A 23,809-nucleotide genomic window follows, 5' to 3' on the forward strand; every position below is an offset into this window, starting at 1 on the left:
CCTATCATCAGTGGAGTTGGATATGTGCAACAATATACAAAACTGTCAAAGTTGGAAACTCACCAGTTCCGCCTTGCCCACCCACCCAAGTACAGTTAAAGGTGCATTTGTGAATTAAGTTTGGTGGAATTTGTACTCCCCATATCACTGAGTGTCTTACCTCATTCATGTCACTACGGGGAAAATCTCAAGTGGAACTCCATCGTCTCTCCACAAAACAATAGGAGGGAAAATTGACACTTGCACATTTCCTCAAGGGTTAAAAACATGGCTGACAGAAGCCTGGGAGAAGACTACTTGCTGTTGTATCTGTGTAGTAAAAGATTTACCCACTCTGAACACAGCAGTTACCACAAAGTAACATTTGGGTAAGTGTATGCTGGTACATGCAAAGTAGAACCCAGAGAAAGGCAATGTGTCCAAATTAGGAACATTTGGTCTGTGAATTCACCAAAACTGGTCCAATTGGTCACTTTGGCAATAATTCTGCTTCTCCAGTATTTGTGTGGAAGCACCGATGATCAAAAACAGATTCTCTTTTTGTAATTTAACAAAAATGATGCTATTTTTTGCAATGGGTTGTTCAGCTCCTAGTATAGTACAATTAAATTTTAACTGGTGCTTGGTGTTGCAAGTTTTATTATTAAAATATAAGGGTAAGGTAAAAGTCACAAACATTATCAATATCCAACTGTAAATCTCGCATCAAAATCAAATCTAATGGTCACAGCATCAAAGGAAAATAATGCATGTTTTGTACAAATAATCAACAGCTTAACAGGAAAAAGACATGAAAGAATGATTTACAAGCACATAATTTAGTAGGAAAGGAGACTGGCAATCAATAATTTATCTCTTTTAAAATGAAAATAGCTTCAGTTTGTGAAGCAATAGATCATGAACATAAAATTAAATGTCTCAAATATTCCTTCATCTGTATGAATAAAAAAGTCATGCACCCAACACACATGTTTCACACTATACACAATCAAACTATCAAAAGTAATTCTTTTCATTTAAAAAATGACAGTGAATTCATGCTGGTTTTGGACCTGGAAATTTATGAGAAATTGCTAATCCACAAAATTCCTTATTTACAACAATTCAATATTGTGTCTTTAAAGGAACAGGTCAGACAAGCAGCTGTATCTTAGCAGATCAGAACATAATGCATTGCACTCATTATCATAAAACAATATCTTCTACCTTATCATGAGAAACTCCATGTGATCTCTTCAGTGGTTAAAAATTAACAAAATATAAAAAACTTACAAAATCTGAAAATACAAATTAATTACATACAATGGTAATCAAGGGCAATTTGAGAGTGTTTATCAAACATAAGTACATTTATACTGCTACTGTTCGGACACAACATCATCCTTTTTATTTTTCAATGGATATTTCCTGTTGCAAATCGAGTTTTCCGAAAGATGAAAATGAAAAATATAAAAATCACTCATGTTTTTTGATGCACCTTACCAAATATCTTCTGGCAATCCAAGTACACTATGTCGACTGGCATTTATTCTTTGTGCCTATTGGGAAAAGTTTGAAAAGAGGAAGACATTTATTAAGAGGGTGACTCCTGCACATTCATGGGGCTGATTAATCTTGCCATAAGCAATACTTTTTTAAAAACGTATTGCTTTACTGATAAAGAAATTGTGACAGTTGTACCTTAATTATTTTTTAAAACATTTCCGTAAAATCCAAGTGCTAAGCAATTTAAGTTTTAAACTACTCATTCCATGTTTTAAGTTTGGTAAAATCCTTGATAGTTAAACCTTCTTCCCAATCGCGAAGGCAATGAAGAAGAACTGACTATTTATCTCAATACTGCCAGCCTAACTCTGCACAAGTTTGATATTGAATCTGGGATCACTTTGGTGTGATGTAGTCAGTATCCCACCGAGCTATTCATTTGTCAACAGTCACCAGGAAAACCCATTGTTCTCACCTTTTAAAAGTCCCCTTGTTTGCATGATTTGATTTCTAAAGTTAGCCACTGGCTCACATTGTAGTAGGCTGGTCTAATATTCCCCATAGCTCCAGTGTTTGAAGAAGGGAAGGAACAAGATGTGTCTGGCAGAATTGTAACTTGGGCATAATGACACCATGGATAGTAGCAGCAGTCCTGGCCATCACCAAGTACCTACACTGAACATCAGTCTTGCTTTTTATTGCAAATTGTGAAATTTGCACTAGTTTATTTTTAATGTAAAAACTCAGCTCTTGGCAGTCAAAGAATAATTATTTTTGTGCTTTTAGCATATTGCAAAAGCAGCTCATTTTACCACTGCATAATTAACTTCATTATAGGTAACTTTCTTTGAAAGGAACAAATATACATCAGTAGTGTGAAATGTTGTATGTTGCCACAACTGAATTTTGTCAATCTGGAACCTTGTTTATATAAATTCTTATTGAATTGATGTCTAACATAAATCCATCTGTTGTTTTCTGTCAATTATAGCTGTCCAGTATATGTGAAGGCAGTCAGTATTCCAAATCAACACCTGTCCACACTCAATGTGAAGAGAGATAAGATTCCACACTCATTCCATTTGCATTCCATTGTCTTAGCTGTGCCAATGCATCTTTGATCACAATTAATTGATGCTGTAGCTTCAAAGGAATTAAGAATATAAAACAAGACCATCTTTGAGCTTTCTTGAGTTGTGCTTCGGTTTCTGGAGTTTATCCAAATGCAAGAACTGTGTAAGCATTTGACTAACGAAGGTCTTTAAGAAATTGAGGTTTTACCACTAAAGAAAACCTAAAAATCAAGTTTTAAGAAGTATTTTCTGGAACTGATTTAATTTTAATTGGAGAAACTCTGATGTTTGAAAAGGTTGAACTAACCCCTTACAGACTATTTGTATACATTTGCATAATAATTTCACTGGTCTTAATAAATTGGATTACTTGTTTTGCCTTATACAAATCTGTCTTGTCATGTGACATTTTCTATCCTTTCAAAAGACTAAAGACATAGCAGGAATCCTGGAGCACTTACTACTTTTACCACGGAGAGTATTCCACATGTACACAATCGCTGAAACCAGAACTGCCATCACCACAGGGACCAGGAACATCCACCAGTTTCTTTTAACCGCAGTATATTTATGGAATGTTTGACCTGTAATGTAAATATCCATAGTAAATATAACCTGAAATGGCAAGTGTAGTGAGGCACCTCATGCATTATCAGTATTGCACTTTATGTAATGTCAAATTTGAATTGTTGTAATGTATTTTTACAAACATTATTAATAAAGTTTTTATTGGAAATAAAACAATAGATTTATAGAATTTCATGAAACACGAGGAGGCCATTCAGCCCATCACTCTCATCCCCACTGTCAGAGAACTTCCCTCGGTTTATTCCCATGCCCTTTCCCCATCCCCTTTTAAATGTTTATTTTTCCAATATTTATTCACTTCTCTTTTAAAAGCCATTCTGGATTCTGCATCCACCTGTGTTTCTGGGGAGGAATTCCATGTCCTGAAAACCGACAGCATAAAAACTCTTCTAACCTCTCTCTTTACGCTGCTCATGATAAATCTCGGCCCTTAGTGATGAGTGGAAATATTTATTCCAGATTTATCAAAACCTGTCATAATTTTGAACTTTACTGAAATAATCTTCAAGCCTTTTTCTTCTAAAAAAAACTGATTCTCTTGTCTCTGTCTTCATAATTAAATGCTCATTCTTGGCATCATCTTGTTAATCCCTACTGCACTCTCTCCATGTCCTGTACATCCGTTGAGCAGGATGAGATGTGCTCGCGTTTCTTCTTCCAAAAGATACAGAGAGAGAGCTCTGTGATCAGCAGCCTGAAGGAAGAGGATGGTTTGGTAACGTTGTCGCAGTCTGACATACTAAGGATGAGCAAATCTTTTTATGCTGGGCTGTACAACGTGAAGCCCAGCAACAGCAATGTCTCCCAGTCCTTTCTGTCATCTATCATGGAGGTCTCAGAAGACAGCATGCGAGAGAGTCTGGACAAACCGCTAACTCTGGTCAAACTGATAAAGGCCATCAGGTCCTTTGAGACGAGTAACACTCCCGGAAGCAACTGCTTACCGGTTGAGTTGTACTCGGCTCTGTGGGATTGGGTCGGCCCAGACCTGCTAGAAGTATACGTGAGTATGTTTCTGGCCGGCAGCATGTCAGAATCCATGAGTAAAGGCACCATCACCCTCGTCTACATGCGGAAGGGGGAGAGGACGGAAATCAGAACTTGCTGGCTTATCTCACTGCTTAATGTTGACTACAAGATTCTGTCCAAAGTTATCGCCAGTCGGGTCAAGTCTGCTCTGGAGTTGGTCATTCAGCCTGACCAAACTCGTACTGTACCCGGCAGGAAGATCTCTGATAGTCTCGCGCTACTCAGGGATACGATTGCCTATGTGCGGGACAGGAGGGTGGACTCCTGCCTCATCAGCTTAAACCAGGAGAAGGCTTTTGACAGGATATCGCACACCTACATGATGGACGTGCTTTCCAAAATGGGGTTTGAGGAGGGAATCTGCAATTGGATCAAACTGCTCGACACAAACATCAGTAGCACAGTCTCAATCAATGGGTGGGAATCAGAAAGTTTCCCGATCCAATCTGGAGTCAGACAGGGCTGTCTTCTCTCCCTTGTCTTGTTTGTTTGCTGTATTGAACTTTTTGATGAGTCCATTAGGAAGGATGTGAGCATAAGAGGGGTGACAGTCCCAGGCAGCGGAGGCACTCAGGTCAAAACTTCCCTGTACATGGACGATGTTGCCATCATCTGCTAGGATCCGCTGTCCATTCGCAGACTGATGGGCATCTGCGACCAGTTCGAAATGGCCTCGGGAGCCAAAGTAAAGCACGGCAAGAGCGAGGCCATGTTCTTTGGGAACTGGGCCAACAGATCCTTTGTCCCCCTTCACCGTTAGGTCAGACTACCTGAAGGTGCTGGGGATATAGTTCGGAAGGCGCCAAAACCTGGAAGGAGCAAGCAGCCATGGTAAACTATAAACTGAGCATGTGGAGCAGCGTTCTGTCTCCATTGTGGGTAAGAACCTGGTCATCAGGAGCGAGGTGCTCACGTTGTTGCTGTATGTGGTGCAGATCTGGTCCATACCCCACTCCTGCGCCGTGGCAGTCACCCGAGCCATTTTCCACTTTATCTGAAGATCCAAAATGGACTGAGTCCGTAGGGACACGACGTTCAAAGCTCTGGATAAAGGCGGAAAAAATGTACCCACCGTCGCCCTCATGCTGATAACCACCTTCGTGTGCGGCTGCATCAAGTTGTGTGTAGAGCCCCAGTATGCAAACACCAAGTGTCACTACATGCTGAGGTTCTATCTGTCCCCGGTGCTTCAAAGGATGGGTCTGGCCACATTGCCGCGGATCGCTCCAGCCAGTTGGACCAGGCCATACCACCTATCCTTCGTGAAAAAGGATATGCAGAAAAATACCTTTGACTACCAATCGATCAGGCAGTGGTCTGCACGGAATGTCCTCAAGGCCCTATGGGAAAAGGAGATGGTGGATCCTGTCAGGTGGTTCACTGAGCAGACTGCCAAAGTCAATTAGCAGAATGCCTCATCACCAGAACTTTCAAACAGGCACCAAGACGTAGCTTGGCTGGTGATGAGAAAGGCCCTCCCCGTCAGATCCTTCCTGCATGCCTGGAATCTGATCCCCTCTCCACACATGGCAGTGGTGGGGAAGAGACAGTTGCCCACCTCCTTCTGGAATGTGCCTTTGCAAAGCAGGTGTGGAAAGAGATACAGTGGTTTTTGTCGAGGTTCATCCCAATCAACTCTGTAACACAGGCGTCTGTGCTCTACGGGCTGTTCCCAGGGACGCACACCGAGATAAACATCAACTGCTGCTGGAGGACCATCAATTCAGTGAAAGGTGCTCTTTGGTCTGCCCGAAACTTGCAGGTCTTCCAGTGCAAAGAGTTGCCCACGATGAGTGTTGCAGACTGGAACAATCCAAGGTCCAGGACTACGTTCTGAGGGACGCAGTAAAGCTTGGGGGAGTCGCGGCAAAGGCTGAATGGGGAAAGGCCACTGTGTAATGTCCTCGGGCTGTATGCACCAGAAGTTGGTTTTGCTGTGTAATGCAAATGTACGTTGCATGCAAGAGGGAATGGAAGGGTTCTGAGGCAATTCACGTTCTGTATTGCAGGAAACTGATTTCTGTTGCACTTTCTAGAATGTCAACTTGGAACTGTTGGAACTGTTTTGTAATTTTTTTTATGAATAAAGCATATTTTTGGAAAAAAACAATAGATTTATAGAATGTTTGACATATATTTGCAATGTACATTTACATTACAACCTGAAATGTCAAGTGTAATGAGGCACATCATGCACTGTATTGAAAGAAACTGATCTGTACTCAATTTATGTAGGCCTGAAATTTATGTTACACGGCGGTGGCCGTAAAAAATGGCGGGCTGCAGGCGCGGGCTTTACTCAGCAGAGCCACCAGGATGTTAAACGTGGCAGCTCATTTACATGGTTGGGCCAGACCGCCCCCACCGATGACGTGGAGAGGGTGGGTGATCCATCCCAGGTGTAAGGCTCCACAGCCAGGTGCCGGCGCCAGTTTTAAAGGACTTCGAGCCCTACAGTAGAATTTAAATTTTAATGGGAGATTTGCTGGAAAAAATAAAATTTATTGATCTGAACCCTCTCCCACCCTCCCAACAATCGTACATGTAATTCCTTGCCCTCGCCCCCCCCCCGCCAAAATACTTATTTTGTGTACATGACCTTCCTCCCCCGAAGTTTATAAACTTTTCTCTTCAACCCCTTCCCACCTTCCCCTTCACCATATTAGTATGACCTGCTCCCCCATCCCACACTGAAATACTTACCAGCTCCCCCCTCCCCATCAGTGACCCACTTTGTATCTCCGAACGGAGATCCAAAGGTGCGGGAGTGCCGGCCACCGGCAACAATATGGGAGGGGGACGGACGGCGGGGGCGGGTATTCAGTCATTAACATTTATTTAAATATTCAGATTTGCCTTCTGCCGCTGAGCGGTGTGGGAGGGGGGGGGGGGTGGGGGGGCTGCCACAAGGCCTTGCTGCTGCCGGCAATATGGGGCCAGGCTTTCCAAACTTCGAGGCCTGTAGTGGAACTCTGCAGAATCATTTTCCAGCCCCACCCCCCGCCGCCCCTCACGACCCCTGAAGTCAGGAGAGAAGTCTGTAAAATTTACCCCGCAATATCAAATTTGAATTGTAGTAATGCAAGTTTACAAATGTTATTAATAAGTATATTTTGGTATAAAACAATAGATTTATAGAATAAAAGCAAAATACTGCGGATGCTGGAAATCTGAAACAAAAACAAGAAATGCTGGATTCACTCAGCAGGTCTGGCAGCATCTGTGGAAAGAGAAGCAGAGTTAACGTTTCGGGTCAGTGACCCTTCTTCGGAACTGACAAATATTAGAAAAGTCACAGATTATAAACAAGTGAGGTGGGGGTTGGGCAAGAGATAACAAAGGAGAAGGTGCAGATTGGACCAGGCCACATAGCTGACCAAAAGGTCACGGAGCAAAGGCAAACAATATGTTAATGGTGTGTTGAAAGACAAAGCATTAGTACAGATTAGGTGTGAATATACTGAATATTGAACAGCAGCAAGTGCAAACCTGAAGAAAAACAACCTGAAAAAAACAGTGGGTAAGCAAACTGAACAAACTAAGATGAAATGAAATAAATGCAAAAAAAGATTGTAAAAAATGTAAAAAGGAATGTAAAAAAAAAAGAAGAAAAAATAACTAAAAATGAAAGTAAAGTGGGGGGCTGTCATGCTCTGAAATTTATAGAATTTTGAGAGGGAGGCCATTCGGCCCATCATGCTCATTCCAGTTGTCAGAGAACTTCCCTAGCCTCATTCCCCTGCCCTTTCCCCATTCCCTTCCAAATGTTTATTTTTCCAATATTTATTCACTTCTCTTTAAAAAGCCATTCTGGATTCTGCGTCAGCCTCTGTTTCTAGTGAGAAATTCCATGTCCTGAAACTAACAGCATAAAAACAAATCTTCTAACCTCTCCTTTTACTCTGTTCATGATAAATTGATGCCCTTCCTGATGAGTGCAAATAAATTGGGAATAACTATCATAATTTTGAACTTAACTGAAATAATCTCACCTTTTTTCTTCTGAAGAAAACTGATTCTCTTGTCTCCCTTCAGAATTAAAAGCTGTCATCCCTGGCACCATCTTTGTTAATCTCTACTGCACCCTCTCTATGTCCTGGACATCTTTCCTAAAGTTAGGCACACGTTATGGACACACTGGGGTGTTTTATGTTAAAGGTGCTATATAAATGCAAGTTGTTGTACTATCCACCTACAGAAGTTGATAGATTTTGCAGTTATATTAGGTAAATAAATAAATAAACATGGACATAGCAGGAATGCATTTGTCACAACATCATCACTGCACATTCTCAGCTGTATTCCTGTGAAACAAATCAAGAGTTGCTGTTGTAGCATAGATCATTTTTCCAATTTCTCACCATTATGTAGGTCGATAGTCAGTTGGTTGCTGGTTGCATTACTGACTGGGTTTTCTGCTAAGCATCTGTACACCTGTTGCTCCTCTTCAGTAACACAATCTATCAGAAGTAATGTATTGTATGTCGCAATGTGATCACTGGACAAAGACACTTTTTCCCAGTGAATTGTGACATTTGTTCCACTGGAGACAGAACAGTTCAAAATGATATTTGGTGCACTCAAACAGTTACCAAGAATCGTGATCACAGGTTGAAAAACTGGTTCTGAAATACATAGATGATAATTAACCAAAATAACATAGTCATTGTATTTTAGAATAATTCATTTTATATACTGCGCTGTAAGATATTTCCAAGAGATGTGATAAACTTTTATTTTTTTGTGTTTTAAACAGGTTAATGCTAAAGCCAGAAGTTCCAACATAATAGAGGTCCTGATATTAACGAATGCATTGTTTTAGTGTACTTCACAAACACATCCAGTTTAGCATTATGCAGGAGACAATGGATTTTTTGGTAGCATACCACCAGAATTGTCACATGCAACAGGAATTTTCTTGGGGCTTCTCATACTCCATTGTCGTAACTTTAGCAGATGTTTGGCAGAAACTCTGTTTACACCTGTAAATGGAGGGTTCCACCAAAATTCTGGTAAAGTTATGACAGCCAACTGGGAGAATCCCAGAGGGAATTCCTGGTGATTTTATTGTTCCAATGAGTGAGGAAAGATCCAAATGGTCAAACATAATATTGTAAAACATAAACTCGGGTAATGTTCAAACGACAGCTTTGGGAAAGAGATGGAAAATATTCATACAACAAAAATTTGTAGCTAATATTTTCACCTGCAATGTTTTCTATATATACTGGACCCAGCTTCAGCCATGTCCGATGCAGTCCCTCTCACACAGACCTGTCTCTTTATTTTTAGCATTTTCCTTCAATAAATATTGACACTGTATGATAACTAATTTATAATTATGGGCTGGCTCAAGGAATTATTCTGCTGCAGAGAATGAAAAAAACAATCCAAAATGCTTCTCCAATTTCCTTTCATTACCCATGTTCTTAGTATATCCTATACAAACAACATCAGTAATTCAACTAATGAACAATGCAGATTGTATCAAGTTCAACAGTTGAATTCAAGAAGTTTCTGAATGTGAAGTCTTAAGTTTATGTACAAACTGTGTAAGGCATTTTAGTATCTCTGTGTTTCTATTATGCTGTAAGGCATTTTTATTGTAACTTGTATTTCTGACTGTAAGTAAAATGTACAGTTATGGTGTGGACCAGCATGTGGAGCTCATCGTGTGGTAGGAACATGGAGTGCAAAGGACATCAGGATGAAGGGAGAAGAATTCTGACTGAAGACATCATCGCTGGGCAACTTTTTATAAATAAAGACAGTTTTGACTGAACAAAGACACACACACACACATGGACATGTCAGGACATGTCATTAAGGTGGTGGCCCAGACCAGTTACAACATCAAATGCTCTGTCCACAACAACTCTCAAACAATGGCCTCTCTGGATATGTGTAAGTGGCTTTCTTCCTGTCTTATCAAGATGCAGACATCACATCCATTGCTGGTATGCACCTGGAGAACACCCATCCCCCACCCCGAGAGCCGGAAATGACCACATGCAGGTGGTCTTGCATAGCCATGGTGGGATTGATAAGGCACTGAAACAGAACTGGATGTCCTGATGTGAAATATTACCTTATATGCCAAGGGACCAGGGTCAGAAAGGGGTATAAAGCCTCTGGCCACAAGGATATTGTCGCTGCAGCCAGGGAAGCATGACTTGGTCAGTCACAGGAAGTTGTGCGGAAGAACTCGTTTAGCAGACCAACCACCCGGGGACGAGCTCCTGTACGTGGGTCTACCTAAGCAAATGTTGTTGTAAGTATATACTATTGCTTAGCAGGTTAATAAAGGTTTTCCACATAGAGTGGGAATTGTATCCAAAGTTTGTTACGTGTCATTGATATCCAGAGTACAGGGCCCAGACCTTTGAGGGAAGTGAGACCCCCTGTTTAAGAATCTTACAACTGTTACACATAATCTAGTTTGTCCATAAACTGTGTCTAAAAATGATGCCGCAGTTACCTGGTCAATGTTTGAGATGGGGAAAGTTGAAATGCTGAGGTAATATTTCCCATGAGAAACTTCCTTTGCTCTCAGCCAATTAAGTATATAATGCCACCCTCAGTACCATTTCCTCTTAGACAAGGTATAGTTTCAGCCCACTCACTTTGTACAACAAATGATTATTTGACTGAGGGTTCTGTGGGTTGTTTTCGACGATTACAAGTTTTGGCTCAGTGGCAGCTCATTATACTCAGGGGAATTGTCGACTACCTGTAAATTTGATCAAGCTATTGGTGGAAAACAATCACTAATTGTTTTTACATGTTGTAGACCTTATTCAGGATTGTTTGGTAACTGTGCTAACATTTGCTAGTTTTGCATGGGTGAGCTGAAATCTTGTAAAACCTGCCTGTGGATTCAGAGAGGCATTAATGATGACACTAGTTATTTTCAGTATATAGCAAATTGTAAGTTGATGCAAATGTATATACTGCATCACTGACATTAAGTGAAGATTTTGATACAGTTTTTTACTTCAGACAGAAACGGCTTAAAAATGATCAAAACATTTACATCACGAATACTTTTAAGCCTCAATGAAAAAATTGATTCAGTAACATTACAATGCTACTCCAATGCTCAAAGTTAGCAGAAGTTCCAGTATTGAACACTTACCAAATACTTGCATCCTGAAAGTACTTTGCTCACGGTTTTTCAGTTCTATCCCAAAGTAGTCAACGAGCATTTCATATTCCCCAGTGTCATTAACACGTACATCATACAGCACCACCAAACCACTCTGGATTCTAACTCTGTGTTGATACAGTGGGTGCACAATCTGCAGCTTCTCTGGATTATTGGACTTCCATGTTAAAATGTTAAAGGTCAGTGGACATCTTAATCTAAATGTTACAACATACTGATCTTCTCCGCCTTGGTACTGTATAGGGAACAGAACCTGTTCTCCTGTAGCCGCATTAGTGATGGTATCAGGTCTGGCGAGTAATGCTTCTCCACACACTGCAAACAAATGGAATACTGGAAAACAGAAGCATAGATTGCAAACATTAATTCTTTTTGTTGCTGGTCTAAGAACAATAAAATGTATTAGCAACTCAAGCTGAGTAAGGGTGGAGGGAAAGGTAGATGACCAGGATCTTTTTGGGGTTGAGTTTGCTTTACGACAAAATATGGAGAGATGAAAGATTAAAAAAGGCTTGGCCCTCTGTGACAGATTCAGTAATCTGTCAACGAAACCAAGGGATTCACTGGTTAGTAAAAGTCTGAAATTGTCCCTGTGCAGGTAAGCTACATGATTTGGGCAATTTCAACTCCAACAGTAACACAATAGACACTTGTGAATGCGGAAGGTTTCTGACCCTTTGTCTTTCCAATCAACACCTAAATTTTTCAGCCTTAGCTAGTGGTTATATAACTATGGACAGGGAGATTAGAATCATTAGTAAGCCAATGTTACCTTTACTCAGTAATATCTTTCCTCATAGACATAAGGATATGTTACCATCAACATGTATTACCTGAGGCAAGTTTGAAGATGTGAACATTCAATGAATCTGAGAATTTCATTGTATACTTCAGCACTACGTGCACCTATTCCTTTTCTTCATGAATGCTGGCTGATCCTAAAAAGAAAATTAACACATTGTGTGACAGAAGGTACAATGCTCCGCAGGGACTCTCCTGGAAGCATCAGCTACTGAAGCATGAACAAAGAAATAGAGACTTGCATTTATATAGCACCTTCCATGACTTCACAATGTGCTTTACAGCCAATTAAGTACTTTGAAGCTTAGTCACTGTAATGTTGAAAACACAGCCAATTCACACACAGCAAGGTCCCACAAACAGCAATGTGATAATGACCAGATAATCTGCATTTAGTAATATTGGCTGTTGGATAAATATTGACCTTGAGTATAGTTGGAAATGGAATATGAATGGAAAGGTAGTGCATGGGGAGGCACAAACTCACCAAGGAGAATGTGACAAAGGTGTGCTAACTGATCCACAAAACCCTGGAAATATAGTGGGCAATTTAACAATTACAGTGAAGGTCACCATTACTTTTCACCATTCCTATCACAAGATCCTTCTGTGTGAGTATAGAGGAATGACCGGCTAGCAGATTTTGAAATTCCTTCCTCATGATTAACTAAGCTGAAGCCCAGCACATGACAAAAATTTTACAGTTAGGATCTCAAAGCCCATATAGTGGCAGTGGGAGCATTCATGGGATTTGATCCTAATGTACAATAACTACATAACCGAGGTCGCCACTGGCGTTTCTACCTGCTCAATGGCAGATTGCAATTCAATGACTGTTGCTGCACAACATCAGTTATTTGGAAGGTTCTGGTGAATATTTTTAGTGCAGCATGTCTGAATCAAAGTAATTCCAGAAAGATATCACTGCTCCAACAGCAACAAAGAAAGGTTAGTTCTAATTGATGAAGCAGGATCTGGTTTCAGTGTATTAAAGTATACTTATGCATCTACACATTGAGGATTCTTGTGCCTTGACTCTTGCAACTTCCATCAAAGTTCCTCAACTTTGGTAGATGCATTTCTGGTCAATGGCAATTCCAAGGATGTTGATGGTGGGGGATTCAGTGACAGTAATGCTGTTGATGTTAAGGGTAGATGGTTAAATTCTCTCTTGTTCGAGCTGGTCATTGCCTGGCACTTGTACGGCACCAATGTTACTTGCCACTTATCAACTTAAGCCTGAATGTCTTATTGCATGTGGGCACAGACTGCTTCACTATCTGAAAAGTCAACAATGGTACTGAACACAGTGCAATTATCAGCGAACAGCCCTACTTCTGACCTTATGGAAGGAAGGTCATAGATGAAGCAGCTGAAGATGGTTAGGCTTAGGACACTACTCTGAGCAACTCCTGCAGTGATATCCTGGGCCTTAGATGTTTGGCCTCCCCTCCAAAACCACAGCCTGTGGAGAGTTTTTCTGCTGTGTTTTTGGACAAATGCTGCCTTGATGTCAAAGGCAATCACTCTCACCTCACCTCTGGAATTCAACTCTTTTGTCCATGTTTGGACCAAGGCTGTAATGAGGACTAGAGCTGAGTGACCCTGGCAGAACTCAAACTGAGCAGGTATTGCTGTGTAAGTGCCACTCGATAGTTATCAATGACACCTTCCATCACTTTGCTGATGATAGAACGTAGATGGATGGGGCAGTAATTGGCTGGATTGGATTTGTCCAGCTTTTTATAGACAGGAGATACCTGGGCAATTTTCCACACTGTCAGATAGAGGCCAGTGTTGTAGCTGTTCTGGAACAGCTTGGCTAGGTGCGCAGATAGTTCTGGAGCACAAGTCTTCAGTATGCCTGAAGAGATGTTGTCAGTTGCTGTATCCAGTCCCTTCAGCCATGTCTTAATGTCATATGGAGTGAATCGAATAGGCTGAAGACTGGCATCTGTGATGGTGCGGACCTCAGTAGCAGGCTGAGATGGATCATCCACTTCTGGCTGAAGAAGGATTCAGCCTTGTCTCTTGCACTGACATGCTGGGCTCCCCCATCATTGAGGATGGGGATGTTTGTGGAGCTTCCTTCTCCAGTTAGTTATTTAATTGTCCACCACCATTCACAACTGGATGTGGCAGGACTGCAAAGCTTTGATCTAATCCGTCAGTTGTGGGATCGCTTAGCTCTGTCTATCGCATGCTGCTTCTGCTGTTTACAAGTAGTCCTGTGTTCCAGCTTCACCAGGTTGGCACCTCATTTTTAGATATGCCTGGTGCTGCTCCTGCCATGCTCTCTTGCACTCCTCATTGAACCTGGGTTCAGCCCATGGCTTGGTGGTAATGGTAGAGGGAGGGATATGCTGGGTCATGAGGTTAGAGATTGTGGTTGAATACAGTCCTGCTGATGGCCCACAGTGCCTCATGGATGCCCAGTTTTGAGCTGCTAGATCTGTTCTGAATCTATCCCATTTAGTATGGTGGTAGCGTCACACAACTTGATAGACGGTATCTTCAATGTGAAGACAAGACTTAGTCTCCACAAAGATTGTGCGGCGGTCAGTAAAAACCAATACTGTCATACTGTCATGGACAGATGCATCTGTGTCAGGCAGATTGGTGAGGACGAGGTCAAGTATGTTTTTCCCTCACCACCTGCTGCAGGTCTAGTCTAGCAGTTGTGCCCTTCAAGACTCAGCCAGCTCTATCAGTAGTAGTATCCTTGGTGTTAGACATTAAAGTCCCCCACCCAGAGTACATTCTGTGCCCTTGCCCAGGGGTGGAGATAGAGGAGTCTAGAACATTGGCTGTAAGGTATGATGTCGTGAGTATGACTATGCCAGGCTGCTGCTTGACTAGTCTATGGGACAGTTCTCCCAATTTTGGCACAAGTCCCCAGATGTTAGCAAGGAGGACTTTTTGTTTTATGCTTCCTGTTACACGGCTAACAGTGTCAATGGGAAATTTGGATATGTGGCTTTCTATCCCATCATCGAAGTCATTAATGCCAACATGATCAGTTTTCAAGGAGCCCGCATTGTTTCTGACCACCCTGCTTCCTAATGTAATTGTAAAAGGTTTTTGTGTTGATTTTGATATCCCTTGCAAGTTTCTTTCAGGGGTGAGAGTGGCCAAAGACCAAAAGGTCTGAAAATCAGTGGCTGAAGAAAAAAAAGTCTGATTTTTTTCTGACAAGGAATCATGTAATTATAGCACTGTTAATGATCTGTAATGAATGCAATGCTTTCAGGCCACTTCAAATGTGAAGAAACATTAGTTTTACCACTGTAATGGAATACTCTCCACTTGCCTGAATGGGCACAGCACGAACAATCAAGAAACTCGACACCATCCAGAACAAAACACCCAGCTTGATTGGCACCCCAACCAGCACCTTCAACATTCACTCCCTCCAACACCGACTGCTACCACTGTGTGCACCATCTACAAAATGCAATGCAGCAACTCAGTAAGTCTCCTTTGACAGCACCTTCCAAACCCCATGATCTCTCCTGCCTAAAAAGACGAGGACAGCAGATGCATGGGAACACCACCACCTGCAAATTCCCCTGCAAGCCACACACCATCCTGACTTGGAACTATATTGCCCTTCCTTCACGGTTACTGGGCCAAAATCCTGGAACTCCCTTCCTAACAGGACTGTTGGTGTACATTCCACCAAGGAATGCTGCAGTTCAAGAAGGCAGTTCACCACCACCTTCTCAAGGGCGATTAAGGATGGGTAATAAATGCTGGCCATTCCAGTGAAGCCCACATCCCACAAATGAATTTTAAAAAGCCCCGTGTTCCCTCACTCTATGTGTCGTTCCCCCCCACCGCCTCAGACTGGTACTAGTTTATAGGGCTGCCTGTCTCACTCTTTCCACTCCCTGGGCCCGTGCCGATTTAAAGGGCTGCCTGAGTTTGCTCAGGGCCCTCCACTCTGCACCTCTGGTTGTGTGCTGGCCCGCTTCCTGCTCCCACCTCAGTCTCCACCCCCACAGCAGCCATTCCTGCTCACTCCGTAAACCACGCAAAAATGGCAGGGGCGGCTGATCCCAGGGAGCCTGCACTCCGAACCACCAATCAGTGTTCATCTCGTCCAGGAGCTGTCTTTAGGTCACAGATAGTGACCATTCACAGACAGAGTCGGATTGAAAGCTTTGGTGGGCCAGAAGAAGCCAATGGCGGATTTCTAAAACCCCAATATCAGAAATCCACCATTTGGCGGAAATTTCTCATCGCTGTGGTTAAAACATCAAACAGAATGAGGACATTTCCTTGTGTTATAACGGACTATTCAGTCACTCACGATGTGGAAGTGATCAAATCCAGCACTCTATAGATTGACAGAAACAGACAAGATTAAGCTGTTTCAATCAAAAGGGGAGGTTGAGTCAATCATTATCACAGGTATGATCGTTGTACTATAAGAATTGTGCATTTAGGGATAGACTTTGGCGACTTGCAAGGTAAACATGGGTGAACTTCATCATCCGCACAGATCACCAGGGTGATTACTGTTTAAAATTAAGGAAGGTTAAAGGGAACAGCATATGTCAGTACACTTTGAAATTGAAGGGAGTTAGAGAACAGTATATGTAATTACTGTTTGAAATTAAAGTGAACAGTGTACTGACTATTGTACCATAGTTAACATACAAAAAAACAGTTAAAAGAATAATGAGCTGGACTAAGTTGTGAGCCTTACCTTTTTACCTCACCTGGACGGGTTCAGGTCAGACTCTAGAATTAGACTATATGAGGGAAGGTGTGTGTTCACCTCCCTACATATTTTGAGATGCTCGAATGTGGGGCCATGATAGGGGAAAATGGAAGATAGAATCAAGCAATACTCGGGTGAGGAATTATCTTTGAAACAGGGATGGATACAAGTGAAGCTGAGGAATAGGAGGTAACTTCCACAGTAAAGAGAAAGCCAAAATGGAATTAGTGTATGATTAGTATAAATGGGTGGTTGATGGTCGGCACAGACTCGGTGAGCCGAAGGGCCTGTTTCAGTGCTGCATCTCTAAACTAAACTAAACTAAAATAGGTATAGGTATAGGCATATAGGTGAAAAACATAACAGCGCAGGAGCATCAGCGATATAAAGAAAGGTTGCAGGACAAGGATGTAGTAAATAGCGAGATTGATGAAAGAATTGTCAGAGGCTAGACAGGAAAAAGAAGAAAAGAAAAAGATGGAGAAAAAAGTACAGCTACCTAGAAGTACAGGCAGTTGATCTGCAACAGCAGAGCAGACAATTGCAGGAAGATAGAGAACAGGAAGAAAATAATTGAATGCCTCAGGAACGTAGTAAATTAAAATCAGCATTCCAGGTGCTGCAAGAACAGCACAAAGAAAGCAAAATATGTGCTGATCATTCAGCATGTGAGGAAGAGATCGACCAGCTCTCGTACAAGCTACAGAGAAAGAGCGGTATTATCTGTGTTATGGCAAGGGTTGTCGAGGAAGAGAATGTGTGAAGCAAATGGTGGAAGATGGTAGAAAAGGAAGTTGTGGAAAGTGAAGAGAAAGGCGGTGGTGGTATAGGGCAAGGAGTAATGCATCCAGTATGGCACACGAAAATGACACCAGTGCCTGGGGTAAACCTGGTAAAGTTGAATTATGATGAAGATTATACTCCCTTACAATTAAGGGAAGCAGCAAGGGATTTAGGAACCCTCGGACAGGGAGGAAATATGGAAGGGCACTTTTCACAGTTAGAAATGATGGCTGTGATGAAGGGTTTTGACAAATCCAAGAAAAAGTCTGGATGGGGTGATTCTTGCTGGGCTACCCCAAGACACCAAGCATGCCCGACCCTTGGTAACTTGGGACAATGCGAAGCAACATGTCAGAGAAGCTTGTTGGTATGGAAGGGGTCATCCATTTAAGATCATGGCACAAATCATGCAGGGGGAGGAAGAACATCCAAAAGTGTTTGCTAGTAGATTGTGGCCTGTTTATAATTAAACACAAGGAGGAAGGTTGGAATCAATTGGCAGCAGATTATCACTGCTGATGATAAATAGAATCACAGAAAGTTTAAGGCACAGAAAGAGGCCACTTGGCCCATCGTGTCTTTTGAGAGCTTGCGAGCTCTTTTGGTGTGCATGGAACCCGTTACTAATACAGCCATGTCAGGGTCTGATTTGGGAGACACAGACATGACAGAAGCTTGTGTGTTGAGGAAGTTTGTGTTTTGGGAAGATAAACAGGACAGGCAAGATAGACAGACAGGAACAAGGTAGAAATGTGAAAGAAAGGAAAAGCACAGGAGGTGAAAACCTGGGTAACTGCGGAGCTGGCACCTAAATGGAGGCAGGGGAGACAGTGGAGATATGAAGGAGCAAAGCTACGGGGCCACTCGTGAGAAAAATGAGCTTGGGTAACCAGCCATATAGAGGTAGCAGTGACTGCAATAACTGTAGGAAATTTGGTCATCCAGCAAAGGAATGCTATGTGCTGAGGAATAGGGGAGGATTGAGAAAGAATCCTAGGGTGGAGGATCTCAGAAAGCATTAGTACGACTGTTCCATGCCTTGGAGAAGGTATTAAGACAGGCTGGCGACAAATACAATTTCACCAAGGGAGATGGAGGGAGAACTTAAGCTGGAACCATCCAAACAACGAAGGGCCGTAACAGCCAGTTATCATCCCTGTGTCCACTCAGGTATGACAGCCATGGAAGACCAACCATAGAATAGTATATTAGTGGAAGGAAATAATAGTAATAATAGTAGAAGGAAAGAAGGGGGAATACCTGGTAGATAAATGGACAGCTCATCCTGTGCTCTATGCAAAAGATCTGCGGAAGTCCAATTGGTCTAGTGGCGAATCCTACGTTTTGGGAGGATTTACAGGAAATATGCTGACTGGCACGGTATCAAAACCTCTTCACATACAAGTGGGGCCACTTGAAACAAAGTGAGTATGTTTGTACATAAATGAATTGGGGGGGGCGGAGGAGAGAGGAGTATTGGGATCAAACTATATGGAAGTGTGGCCAATCCTTCTGCAAGAACGCATTCAACATAAAAGAAGCAAACATTTTAAAGAAGGTACTGCACAAAGGCCGTTTGTAATGGACAATTTTCAGAAATTGGCCAAACTTTGTCTCCCGACCTTGGAACTGAACCTAAAAAAAATCCTTGAAAACCAAACATCGACACAATGAGTGACTTCTTCAATATGCTAGTTAACGGAATGCAGAGGCAATTATGCCACACAATGAAATGTGTCTATCCAAGATTTGAATGATTTGTCTAAACCACCAGAGAACTGCTATATAACTGGAAATAATACTTACAGGATAAAAAATTATGGAACCACTGTGTCTGGGTGTTTCCCCACATTCCTTGGATATGCTAATCCCAAGATAAGCAACAAAACACCTTCATTTGTTAATGAACTATTGATGAACCCAGGATATATGAGATCACAATATGTAAGAAGGCAGGGATTTGGAACAATCATTGTAATGGGTGTATTAGCAGCAGACAGCAATACAGAAGCAGCAGGTTTTCAGAAGCAGCAATTCGATGGTTAACAGCTTGAGTGTAACTCAAAAGGGAGTGGTGTTTGTGAGTATGATATTGATCTTTGTAAGTTTATTGATGTTGCAATAAACTATTAAAAGAACAGTTGTGTGCCTTGACCATTTTCTCCACCTGGACAGGTTCAGGTTGAACCTTAGGGTGAGGATTAAGAGGGAAGATGCGGGTTTACCTACCTACAGAAGCAAATGGCTTAGAGATAGTTCTAGTTAATCGCTGCTTGTGGAAGGGCACTGAGGGACAGTGCATTCTGCTGGATGGGCAAGGATGTGTGCAGTATTGGGAAAAGGAGCATACTACTGGGAGGCATTAGTGAAAAGTCCAGAGAGTGAAGTAAAGCCATCATAGAGCATGAGAAGAGAACATTGGGGAAATGTTTTATGCCAATAAAATAAATTTAGAACCTGTTACAACCAAGTGAGGAAGGGATCTCAGGCTCCCTTTTCACCCCTTCTCTGGTTTGACCACAACGGGGTTTATCCTTTTTAACACAATGATTTAACTCACCACCTCAGTGAGCAGTTGCTCCTGCGCCTCTGATTATAATTGTAAATGAACCAATCAGACAGGTTTTTTTGAGTTTAAACAAGAAAGGTGGAATTTTATTAACATTATCGCTTTAAACCGGTTAAAATTACTAAAAATACATGACACAGCCACGGTCATATTAATATGAGGGGCACACATACCCAAACAGATGCAGAGGGGGGAAAAAAAAGGTTGAAATAGCCTCCTTAATAAAAAATGGAATTTAACTATGGAATTGTAGTCCCAGTGTCCTTAGTTGAAAATGAAGTCTTGAAGTCCTCACTTGGCCACATGCACAATTCGGGCTTGCTTCTCTGCTTTTGGAAGGCTGAAGTGAGGCTTTATCCATCCTGTTTTGCTGACTGTGAGGATTATAGATTTGAGGTTTAGCTGCAGCCAGGCTCTCCTGGGACTTTGCTGGAGAGAGGGGGGGAGGGGGTGGAAAGAGAGACAGCGCATTTCTGTTTGAAACAGAAGTTTCTGGAATGATCTTTGAAATTCAAGGCCGTTCGGACATACTTATTTAACCAATCGGATCTGCGTAACCTGGAGTGTAGTAGGGGCCAATCGAGAGTGAACCTTTGCTTATTTTACAGGAAAAAAGGAGAAAAAGGTGAAGAGTGTTTGTGCTTCTGTTGGGAATTGTATTTTAGATACTGCTAGAAAGGTGGATCAGCTCATCAAAGATTGAAATGCTAGCACAAAGGCAGCTCAGAATGACATGTGCATGATGTACAGGAGTTTGTTGGAGAAATTACAGGAATACGTACCTAATTGGAACAGTAATGAATAATTAACACAATTTGACAGTATGAAATTTCACCTAATGTAAGTATATGTAAATTAAGGTTGATTAAGACTCACGTATTTTATCGCAAATGTAATAGCTCTGCCAACGATAGTGTTAGGAAAAATGTTGAATTTCCTTCTCATAAATCCAAACCATCAGGATATCCCCTGTTTAGGAGTAGATAACAATGGATATGTATTGTATGGGGCACCAATTGTGACACAGCACTGAGACAATACTCATGTAGTCTAGAATGCCTCCGTGAATGGAGCAGATCGGTGGATTTCAGCAAGTGAGAGAAACAGTAATTTGTCCCGATAGATTACATGACCATGAAGGATCAGCATGTGAACTCTCTGGGAAGAGGGAAAATTGTACCATGCAATCTACATCTGGAATGATGTATACTTTTTGAGAACAAAGAACATTTACACCAGGCTGGAACTTTACATTCAGCAGCTCCTTTACTTAAACAGCAATCTTCTTCTTTCTTCTTTGGCCTCCTTGTCTCCAGAGACAATGGGTAAGCGTCTGGAGGTGGTCAGTGGTTTGTGAAGCAGCGCCTGGAGTGGCTAGAAAGGCCAATTCTAGAGTGACAGACTCTTCCACAGGTGCTGCAGATAAAATTGGTCGGACATAGGTGGCTCTCCCCTTGCGCAATAATAAAAGGGCGCGTACTTTTAGGCGGGAGTTGTAACGTTTGTATTTTCCCAAGAAAAGCGGGACTTGGCACTGATCCAAACTGACTGAAATAGACAGGTGTGGGAATTTGTTAAAGTATTTTAAAATGAATTGTCTTTTTTATGTTGAAGGTGGAATGAATTATTCACCTTTTACTGAAATCTCTTGTTTCGTATTTGTTTCATTAAACTTGGAGTTAATTGATAATATATCAATAATCCGTCAGTACTATCAATGTAACTAAACTTCTTCACACATTCAAATGCATTTCACAGATTTCATTCACAATTTAAGACTGCCTGCACCGAACCCCTTCTTTACAAATAAGGAATAAATATTTAAAATTTCCAGCTTGTGAGGTTTTCGCTGATGTGCAGAATTCCGATCATCCAGTCACTAAAATTCTAACTCTGGAGCCCAGACAGGGATCAGGAAGAGAGAGAGGAGAGCAGGACAGACACATTAATTCATTCCCTCTTTCCCTGTCAGTAACTGTGGCAGCAAACTGACTGAATCAATCTCCGAGAAAATTCTAAACTCCTCAGTTCAACCTCCTAAATACTTCAACAGTGATAGATTTACTGGCAGCTACATTTCAAAGTAACTGCCAGTCCTACACAGAACTGAACTAATCTCAGTATACTTACGTTTGAAGATAGCTTGGTTTCTCCCTCTAACCTGTAGCATTGGAGACAACTGAACAAATCGTCATAACATTTATGTTGTTTTAAGTTGCGGACATTATTTTGAAAGCAGCTTGTTTTTAAACTCCTTGTCCATCAAGTCAAATGTAGAAAATATCATTCATTTTTGTCCCTTCACCTGAAAGATTACATTCTGTGCTCATTGACACAATTAATGTCTGAAGGACAGTTATTAAAGCAGATTTTCCTAAACCTCTCTCCATTCCGTTTCCTCCTCCCAGTAAAAAGATAAACCTGAATGTGGAAACTCACCTGAACGTGTTCCTGAAATTGTCTCCTTCCAATATTTGCTCTCTGTCAGCTCCTTTGTGTACAGTTTCAGCAGTCAGTGAATGACAATAAGTGAGCAGTGTCTCAGTGAGAGTCAGGCTGAATTCACTCACATTAATTCCTGTCTGTTCAAAGCCACCAGCTGGTGTTTGAGTGGATTGATTCTCTCCTGTCCGGGAGCTGCTTCCCAATGTCCACACACTCACCTACTTCTCCATTTCTGTCCCCTTCAATCTACACCAACCAGGAACTTTACAATCAGCAGCTAATTCATCAGCACATGGTGCCACTTTGAGCGCGAGTTGTCATGGTTACTGAGTTTATGGATTATTTGCTCCCTTAATTCAGTTCAATCAATTACAGGCTCAGAATCTGAATATCCGGAATCGCTGTGCAGCAGCATTATTGTGCAAATGTGGTACAACTTCTGTGTCTGAGTTTGCCCGGCGCTATCTCTTTTTGTTTTCCCTTTTCCATATCTATTTTCAATGCCTGGGAAGTGGTTTACTTAGTTATTTCTGGGGTCAGGTTATTCCAGTCTCTGATGGTATTCAGTTTGAAGCTGGTCAAATATGCTTGTGTGCGAGGTTAGAGAGACACAGCCTGGTTGGTGTTTTCCCTCCTGCAGCGGACTGCTTGTTTAACATATGGTGGAATATCAATAAAAACTTCATAGTGAACTGCTTCGTAAAACAGTGTAAACCTATTCAGCTGTCTTCGTTCTTGCAGTGTAGGTCACTCTAGGGAGTTCAGCGTAGACCTAACACTGGATGTTCCAGCGCAGTTGTTGAAAACGAACCGTGCTGCACGTCTTTAAAACATTTCCAGTTTGTTTATAGGATAGGCTGTGCAGGGTCTCAGACCATTGCTGTATATCCAGTTTGGGATGTACCAAAACTTTGTATGCGGCAAACTTCACTGTTTTGTCGCATCTGGTTATATTTCTTACAAATCCTAAGATTTTGTTTGCATCATTTGCAACATGTTTGATGTGGTGTACCAAAGTCGTCACCTCATAGGAAGACACCAAGATACAGGCTCTGCTTGACGGATGTAAGATTGAGCTCAATCATGCCATATGTGGACCGGGTCCGGAGGGACACGATGTTCAAATCTCTGTATAAGGGCGGGAA

General features: G+C 41.8%; 1 protein-coding gene across 2 annotated transcripts; it reads right to left on the minus strand.

Moving 5' to 3' along the window:
- Positions 1-661: 661 nt before the first annotated feature.
- On the minus strand, positions 662-22,946 carry LOC137374849 (SLAM family member 5-like). 2 transcript variants are annotated; one of them, XM_068041400.1, is made up of 7 exons: positions 22,659-22,946; positions 21,096-21,188; positions 12,174-12,278; positions 11,311-11,673; positions 8,537-8,800; positions 3,020-3,142; positions 662-1,538 (listed from the first exon to the last, which is right to left on the minus strand). In XM_068041400.1, the coding sequence occupies exons 3-7, from the start codon at positions 12,220-12,222 to the stop codon at positions 1,510-1,512; spliced, it is 828 nt and encodes a 275-aa protein (XP_067897501.1). In that variant the 5' UTR covers positions 12,223-12,278; positions 21,096-21,188; positions 22,659-22,946; the 3' UTR covers positions 662-1,509. The 2 variants fall into 2 exon arrangements, with proteins under 2 accessions (XP_067897501.1, XP_067897500.1); XM_068041399.1 differs by lacking the exon at positions 21,096-21,188.
- Positions 22,947-23,809: the final 863 nt, after the last annotated feature.

This window comes from Heterodontus francisci, chromosome 11 (assembly GCF_036365525.1).
Source record: "Heterodontus francisci isolate sHetFra1 chromosome 11, sHetFra1.hap1, whole genome shotgun sequence".
Taxonomy (NCBI): Eukaryota; Metazoa; Chordata; class Chondrichthyes; order Heterodontiformes; family Heterodontidae; genus Heterodontus; species Heterodontus francisci.

Bases quoted from the DNA above. Each gene is read 5' to 3' on its own strand.
- LOC137374849 (XM_068041399.1), bottom strand. From the start codon at position 12,222: ATGAAATTCTCAGATTCATTGAATGTTCACATCTTCAAACTTGCCTCA. The intron at 3,143-8,536 runs GTGAGAAATTGG...TTTACATTACAG, and splicing joins GACTATCGACCTACATAATG to GTCAAACATTCCATAAATAT. The intron at 1,539-3,019 runs GTAAGTGCTCCA...TTTTCCCAATAG, and splicing joins TACTCTCCGTGGTAAAAGTA to GCACAAAGAATAAATGCCAG.